Source organism: Mizuhopecten yessoensis, unplaced genomic scaffold (genome assembly GCF_002113885.1).
Source record: "Mizuhopecten yessoensis strain PY_sf001 unplaced genomic scaffold, ASM211388v2 scaffold7409, whole genome shotgun sequence".
NCBI lineage: Eukaryota > Metazoa > Mollusca > Bivalvia > Pectinida > Pectinidae > Mizuhopecten > Mizuhopecten yessoensis.
Window position 1 is genome coordinate 73,380 of NW_018407033.1, and position 9,119 is coordinate 82,498.

At 37.2% G+C, this 9,119-nt stretch overlaps 1 protein-coding gene across 1 annotated transcript in view; it reads right to left on the reverse strand.

Moving 5' to 3' along the window:
* Positions 1-4,730, reverse strand: part of LOC110453509 (SH3 domain-binding protein 5-like) — a 29,979-nt gene extending 25,249 nt beyond the window's left edge. The window contains exons 1-3 of the mRNA XM_021502464.1: positions 4,656-4,730; positions 3,858-3,986; positions 3,390-3,554 (exon numbers count right to left, since the gene is read on the reverse strand). Coding sequence (XP_021358139.1) covers positions 3,390-3,554; positions 3,858-3,986; positions 4,656-4,658 — 297 coding nt within the window. The 5' untranslated portion in view covers positions 4,659-4,730. The remainder of the gene's footprint in view (positions 1-3,389; positions 3,555-3,857; positions 3,987-4,655) is intronic.
* Positions 4,731-9,119: the final 4,389 nt, after the last annotated feature.

Here is a 9,119-nt window from a genome sequence, read left to right on the forward strand (position 1 = left end):
TATAAACTAATATCTAGGTTAACACAGCGTCATAGTGAATTAACATAAACTGATATCTAGGTCAACACAGCTTCCTACAGAATTAACATAAACTGATATCTAGGTCAACACAGCTTCATAAAGAATTAACATAAACTGATATCTAGGTCAACACAGCTTCCAACAGAATTAACATAAACTGAAATGTTAACCCTTTGGAATATTTTCCCCTCTGGAATGAAAACTCCGATGGAATGTTTACCCTCTAGAATGTTTACCCTCTGAATTGTTTAAACTCTGGAATGTTTACCATCTGGAATGTTTACCCTCTGTAATGTTTACCCTCTGGAATGTTTACCCTCTGGAATGTTTACCCTCTAAAATGTTCACCCTCTGGAATGTGCACCCTCTGGAATGTTCACCCTCTGGAAAGTTCACCCTCTGGAATGTTTACCGTCGGGAATGTTTACCCTCTAGAATGTTCACCCTCTGACCCTGTAGAATATTTACCCTCTGGAATGTTTACCCTCTAGAATATTTACCCTCTAGAATGTTTACCCTCTAGAATGTTTTCTCTCTGGATTGTTTAACCTGTAGAATGTTCACTCTCTGGAATGTTCACCCTCTGGAATGTTTCCCTCCTTTGATTTAACAAATGTTACTAAGCGCTTGTTGTGCGTTTTACTTCCAGAAATAAATTGGAAAGAAACACATGTTTAATGTCAAGGGACGAACAGTTCAGGGTTGTTTCAGATTTTCTTTAATTGATTATTTACCGTTGTACCTTAACAAATATCTATTTCTAATACAAGGAAATCTTCCTTATACAAAGATTGTAACAAAACCTCGATGTTCAATTTAACCTTGAATGTCAATTTCAAATACACAGCCATACAGGAAATCCAATTACAATTGATGGGACCAATTACAATTGATGGGACCAATTTCGATTTGAACATAGTGATTAAGGTAGGAAAGTGTTTATATCCAGGGTCGATATTGTTCGTAAGACTATATTCACCATTGATCAGGATGCCATTTCCTCCCCAGCATTTGCTTTTGTTTGGGGACTGCTGTTCTATATTTATGGAACATATGATTAGCTCAATACTGTACACCAACTTTTTTTCAGAAGCACTCCTTTTAGCGTTTGTTCTTGTACGACTTATGATAGAACATGTATAGTGTCTTTCACTAAGGATCTTGTCACGTTTGTATAGGGGCACAGAGGCTGAATGGTGAGACAGCTGCAACAATAACGTACAACTTAAAGGATGAAATTAACCACTGGACGGGCGAGTGTCGTAGTATGGATGCATATTTGCATATATGTATTTGTCTATGTGCCTTTTTTTTTTGTCTTTGCCGGAACGTTTCATTTGTCATGTGGATGTAGATGAAATCAATATTAACGTTCGTAATGTGATTTCAAATTCAATCAAACGATTACATGTCATTATCAAATTGCGACATCAATTGTTTCTGCTTATTGTGAATACAAAGTTATATAGATGAAAGATTGTAAATTACTTCATACTAGTTATATCATGAAAACTATTTTCAATTTGCATTCTAAAACAATTTAAACAATTTGAAATAGATTCAAAATTCCAATTATATTCCGGGGAAAGTTGCTGCGACAGCAAAAGTCAATACTTGTATGAAGTGGTATGCGGGTCTAGTAGCGTTGGATTTAAGATCCAAAGCTATGTTTATATTGCCGGTTTCATCAATGACATTAAATTATAAATGTCCATGGGAAATGTAGGTCTCAAAATTACGTACCACTATCCTTCGTTTCATCCAGTTTATACAGACAAAGTGTATACATAGTATGGCCACACTAAGATAGTGATATAATATACGATGCAATTTTCTAAAATACCAGGGCTTAGTATCTGTAATTTCAAAAGACCTACATCAATTTCAACAATTTAATACACATATATCAGTACCGTACCCATATATCCCATTGAACTTAATAATTATACTTAAAAGTAAGAAAGGAGCTAAAGACATGTACAATATACTTTGTAAAAACAATGTTATACCAACTGGCAAACAAAAGTGGGAAAATTATACTATCAGTGAGGAGTCATGGAAACAGATCTATAAACTTCCTTTCCGAATCACTAAAAACTCTAAACTACAATGGTTTCAGTACAGGATCAATCATCACATTCTAACTACTAACTCTCTTGTATTTAAAATGGGATTAGTTGAAAATTCATTTTGCTCTTTCTGTAAAACACATCGGGAAACTATTGAACACATTCTATGGGACTGCCAAGAAGTTAAAAGATTGCTTCATAATTTTGAGAGGTTAACCCAAATTTTTCATATCAACTACTCATTGAATAAAAAACAATTTATTTTTGGTATAATTTGTGCAGACGAACCAGATGCGGAAGTTGACAATTTAATAAACTTGGTAATTAAATATTATATTTATAAAACAAAATGTTTTAAAAATAAACTATCTATATTAGCACTTCTCAATGTAATTAAGGAAACATACAAAGTACAAAAACACATTTCAAATAGTAAATATGAGTCAGATAGGTTTATAGGATATTGGAGAAAATGGTCCCCATTGATGGGGACACCCTGACAATATGCCATATTATATGCACAATAACAGTTATTTTTTTTTTTTTTTTATTCATAAGTATGTTTTGTACAAAATCAAATATCTATAGAGACCATTTCTTTCCTTAATCTTCTTTATTACACAACCGGAGAATAGACAATTTTTGCACATAATTTATATTTATTTATGTTAGTGTTGTCTCATGTTTTCAAATGTATGTTTGTGTGCAAATTTGTTTATTTATGTTATAATTTTTGTGTAGATGAATGTATATATATATGTGTGTGTATGTTTGTATACATGTTATTATATGTACATGTAGTGTGTAAGTAAGTGTTCGTCCTTTATGTTAGGTTCAAATGTTTTAGTACCTCAACTAAATTTACTAAATTTATGAAATATGATGAAAGAAAGTGACAGAAAGATGAATGTTGAACGAAAACCCTCCTATGAGAGGACAAAACATTGTAAAGGGGGAAGATCCCAGGGCTCCTCAACCCTGGCTTCCTCCGTAAACACTTGCCGAGGAAATAAAATATTTGAACCTGAAAAAAAAAGATAGTGTAGACACATCTTAGAACACGTTTATGGATTTATGCGTTTCTTATAATTGTCATACGATTGCATATACATATTGGTTTTTACTCTAAGAATTATAAAATGAAATTATTGTTTAAATGTACTTTTGAGGTTCAAATATATTTAATATAAAGGGGCAATTTGAGAGATAGACAAACTTTACCTAATTGTCGTATGGGCGAGACTCCACAGACACACTTAGGTCAGCTGAGTCACCTGAATCTAGTTGGACGAAACTTACCCGTATTGTTGCATGGTTAAGCATCTCTTGCCATGCTGAGGTCAGCTGAACCTCCCCGCCCTGTAACAGGCGTTCCTCGGCTAGAGCCACTGTTTCCTTGGCAGCCCGGTAAATCCCAATGGCGGACTGGTACTGACGTGCTGACTTTAACGACTCGCTTTGTACCTGTAAACCGGCGAGGAAGAATATCACCATGTAGTCTGGCAGGCGCAATAATGGCAATACAAACTCAACTGAGCACTTCGTTCACAATCTCAACAATTAAAGACCTGGCGTGTTTTTGTCTTATGCTGTTAGGATATGGATGTTTAAATAAAGATGCAAATGATTTACCTTCATACAAAACAACACATTGACGAGAAAATATGCTGTCGTCTTTACCTCACAATCAGAACATTACAAAAAATGTCTCGAAATATCTTGTGAAAGATCAATTTCATCGTCGCTTTGACGAAAACGTATACAAACCTTTTTCGCCTCTTCCCTTAATTCATAATATTCTCGTGCTTTCTGAATGCTCTTTTTCTTGTCTTTGGAGATCAGCGCCATTTTGTGAGAAGCGTCAGCAAACGTCATTCGATATTTAGCCCTGGCTTCCTGCAATGTCACACAAGGGAGAAAATCTCAGACACACACAAGGGAGATAAACCTCAGACACACACAATGGAGATAAACCTCAAACACATACAAGGAAAATAAACTTTAGACACACACAAGGGAGATAAACCTCAGACACACACAAGGGAGATAAACCTCAGACACACACAATGGAGATAAACCTCAGACACATACAAGGAAAATAAACTTTAGACACACACAAGGGAGATAAACCCCAGACACACACAAGGGAGATAAACCTCAGACACTGCAAGGGAGATAAACCTCAGACACACACAAGGGAGATAAACCTCAGACACACACCTATAAAATGTGGTTATACATATAGTATGCCTAAACTGAATTGCACTGTACCATACTGCTGGTCCTTCTAATTGTTTTCTACATTTGGGTTAAACAAATGTGTCAATGAATAGAATGTAGGTTTGATTAACAATCAAGTGATTTGATACACAACAAAAGGAACAGCTCCAAGGAGGATGTGTTTAGTCGACGTCGATTCGCTTTGTCTGCATTAACGCGTTTAGGAACCGTCTTTGTTCTGACATTCAATACATGCTTAATCATGAGGGTTCTATATATCTGCGATTTGTCACCGTTATCAATTGACGAGCTGCAAATCGTCTTAACAATTACAACACTCCTCACCATAGAGTCTCCTGCACGAGTAACCAGATCGTTTAAGCTTTTCGTAGAAAGAACAGTGGCGTCTGCATGTATGCATCTCAGCGCTGTCTGTGTGACGTAAAACAATAGACGTAGAATTATATACGGATGTGAGACAGTTTTCTTTAGCGATACGATGATATAGCTTTAACCTCACTTGCAGAGCGTAATAATTTCACACCTAAACTAAGATAAATATTTGCAAAAGGTACTTGTTGTAGAGGTTGATTTGTAGTGGGTGCGAAACATTACTAGCAAGATGTCCAGCCTATGTAACCTTAAAATAAACTTTGTACGTATTGTAACTTGTCCTGATCAGGTACTGACATATGTCATGGGTAAACATGAATAATGCTTTGTTGTTGCTCTGGGACATATTGCATTACACATATTTGATATAGTTCAGCGACATATACAAACATGAATATAAATCGGCTTTCGCGGGCATCACAACATCCGGGTACTTTATACCGATACCCACCCGATAGAACACTCGAAGTGTTGTAATTCCAATAACACTTCGCGGACACTAATTTCCAAACAAACATCTTTATCGATAGTAAAATGTCCTACAGGAATAACTCCATAGCAACGTATTCTAGTATAAGTCTACTTCTATGCTCATTAACGTATTCTAGTATAAGTCTACTTCTATGCTCATTAACGTATTCTATTATAAGTCTACTTCTATGCTCATTAACGTTTTCTAGTATAAGTCTACTTCTATGTTCATTAACGTATTCTATTATAAGTCTACTTCTATGCTCATTAACGTATTCTATTATAAGTCTACTTCTATGCTCATTAACGTATTCTAGTATAAGTCTACTTCTATGCTCATTAACGTATTCTAGTGTAAGTCTACTTCTATGCTCAATAACGTATTCTATTATAAGTCCACTTCTATGCTCATTAACGTATTCTAGTATAAGTCTACTTCTATGCGCATTAACGTATTCTAGTGTAAGGCTACTTCTATGCTCATTCGCGTATTCTATTATAAGTCCACTTCTATGCTAATTAACGTATTCTAGTATAAGTCCACTTCTATGCTCATTAACGTATTCTATTATAAGTCTACTTCTATGCTCATTAGCGTATTCTATTATAAGTCTACTTCTATGCTCATTTACCATTGGCTAAGAATCTCGATGATACAAAATCATTGTATAAAAATTGCGCAATCATTAGATAAAGTGTAAGCCTACATCGCTCTCTGACATAAATATTAGTGCTAATCCGGCACCAGATGTCTGTTAATTGACATTATCGTAGTGTTTAAAACAACCTTATCTTGTGTTACCTTATCATTAATTATCATTAAGCACGTGAAAAGTATCGTAAAAACACTCTATGTGAAAGCTCGCATCTCATTTGTGCATCCAATTGTGAAACGGACCAATGAAAAACACGCTCTCAACTCAAATTCGGGAGATGCCCCCTTTGTGGTATACGTCATTCCGTTATGTATATGGGCCTGATAGTTAAAGGCAAATGTTATGGCATCCTCAACTGATGTCCAAGAGCATTTCTTCTTGGATCCATTTTTGGTTTCAGTGAGCTCGAGCTCTTTCTCCGCCATTATTGTGTCGTCTGCCAACATGACACAATGCGCGTACGATCACGCGATGCGCAAAATAGACTCCAAACATTAGAGAGTTCACCTGGTTACCGAACTCAGCAGAGAACGTTCTCAGAAATTTTCATGAATACGAAATATGAGTACGTTTTCACCGGAGCACAGACTTGAGCACGACAACAAAAGTTTAGTATATGGTCGGGTATACGGGCTCTCGGTGACATTTTTTTATCACAAAAACTACCAATGATTGTGATGTTTCTGTTTGTAATATCTCACTAAAGTTGAATGGCGACATATATGTACAAGAGGCCCAGAGAGCCTTATCGCTCACCTGGGTGTCTTAGCAACTATGGCAAAATAATTGAGGTACCCTTACAGAAATAACCCCAGAGATTGGTGGGAGTTAACACGTATAAATAACGAGATGATTAGTTACCATACATGTACAGCTGTGTCTCTAACAGCGACTAATAGATGTACCCTTACAGCGATAACCCCAGAGATTGGTGGGAGTCAACACGTGTAAATAACAAGATGATTAGTTACCCTACAGCTGTGCCTCTAACAGCGACTAATTGATGTACCCTTACAGAGATAACCCCAGAGATTGGTGGGAGCTAACACGTATAAATAACGAGATGATTAGTTACCATACATATACAGCTGTGCCTCTAACAACGACTAATTGATGTACCCTTACAGAGAAAAGCCAAGAGATTGGTGGGAGTTAACACGTGTAAATAACGAGATGATTAGTTACAATACATGTACAGCTGTGCCTCTACCGGCGACTAATTGATGTACCCTTACACAGATAACCCCAGAGATTGGTGGGAGTTAGCACGTGTAAAAAACGAGATGATTAGTTACCATACAGCTGTGCCTCTAACAGCGACTAATTGATGTACCCTTACATAGATAACACCAGAGATTGGTGGGAGTTAACACGTATAAATAACAAGATGATTAGTTACCATACATGTACAGCTGTGCCTCTAACAACGACTAATTTCTGTACCCTTACAGCGATAAGCCCAGAGATTGGTGGGAGTTAACAAGTGTAAATAACGAGATGATAAGTTACCATACAGCTGTGCCTCTAACGGCGACTGATTGATGTACCTTTACAGAGATAACCCCAGAGATTGGTGGGAGTTAACACGTGTAAATAACCAGATGATTAGTTGCCATACAGATGCGCCTCTAACAGCGACTAATTGATGTACCCTTACAGTGAAAAGCCCAGAGATTGGTGGGAGTTAACACGTGGTTAAATAACGAGATGATTAGTTACCATACATGTACAGCTGTGCCTCTAACAGCGGCTAATTGATGTACCCTTACAGAAATAACCCGTGAGATTGGTGAGAGTTAACACGTATAAATAACGAGATGATTAGTTACCATACAGCTGTGCCTCTATCAGCGACTAATTGATGTACCCTTACAGCGATAACCCAAGAGATTGGTGGGAGTTAACACGTATAAATAACGAGATGATTAGTTACCATACATGTACAGCTGTGCCTCTAACAGCGGCTAATTGATGTACCCTTACAGAAATACCCCGTGAGATTGGTGAGAGTTAACACGTATAAATAACGAGATGATTAGTTACCATACATGTACAGTTGTGCCTATAACAACGACTAATTGATGTACACTTACAGCGAAAACCCCAGAGATTGGTTAGAGTTAACACGTGTAAATAACAAGATGATTAGTTACCATCCAGCTGTGCCTCTAACGGCGACTAATTGATGAACCCTTACAGAAATAACCCCATAGATTGTTGGGGGTTAACACGTATAAATAACGAGATGATTAGTTCCCATACATGTACAGCAGTGCCTCTAACGCCGACCAATTGATGTACCCTAACAGAAATAACACCAGAGATTGGTGGGCGTTAACACGTGTAAATAACGAGATGATAGTTACCATACATGTACAGCTGTGCCTATAACAACGACTAATTGATGTACCCTTACAGAAATAACCCGTGAGATTGGTGAGAGTTAACACGTATAAATAACGAGATGATCCCCAGAGATTGGTGGGAGTTAAGACGTGTAAATAACGAGATGATGAGTTACCATACATGTACAGCTGTGCCTATAACAACGACTAATTGATGTACCCTTACAGAAATAACCGCAGAGATTGGTGGGAGTTAACACGGGTAAATAACGAGATGATTAGTTACCATACATGTACAGCAGTGCCTCTAACGCCGACTAATTGATGTACCCTAACAGAAATAACCCCAGAGATTGGTGGGAGTTAACACGTGTAAATAACGAGATGATGAGTTACCACACAGCTGTGCCTCTAACAGCGACTAATTGATGTAACCTTACAGAGATAACCCCACATATTGGGGGGAGTTAACACGTATAAATAACGATATGATTAGTTACCATACATGTACAGATGTGCCTCTAACAACGACCAACTGATGTACCCTTACAGCGATAACCCCAGAGATTGGTGGGGGTGAACACGTATAAATAACGAGATGATTAGTTACCATACATGTACAGATGTGCCTCTAACAACGACCAACTGATGTACCCTTACAGCGATAACCCCAGCGATTGGTGGGAGTTAACACGTGTAAATAACGAAATGATTAGTTACCATACATGTACAGCTGTGCCTCAAACAGCGACTAATTGATGTACCCATAAAGAAATAACCCCAGAGATTGGTGGGAGTTAACAGTGCAAATAACGAGATGATTAGTTACCATACATGAACAGCTGTGCCTCTAACAACGACTAATTGATGTACCCTTACAGCGAAAAGCCAAGAGATTAGTGGGAGTTAACATGTGTAAATAACGAGATGATTAGTTACCATAC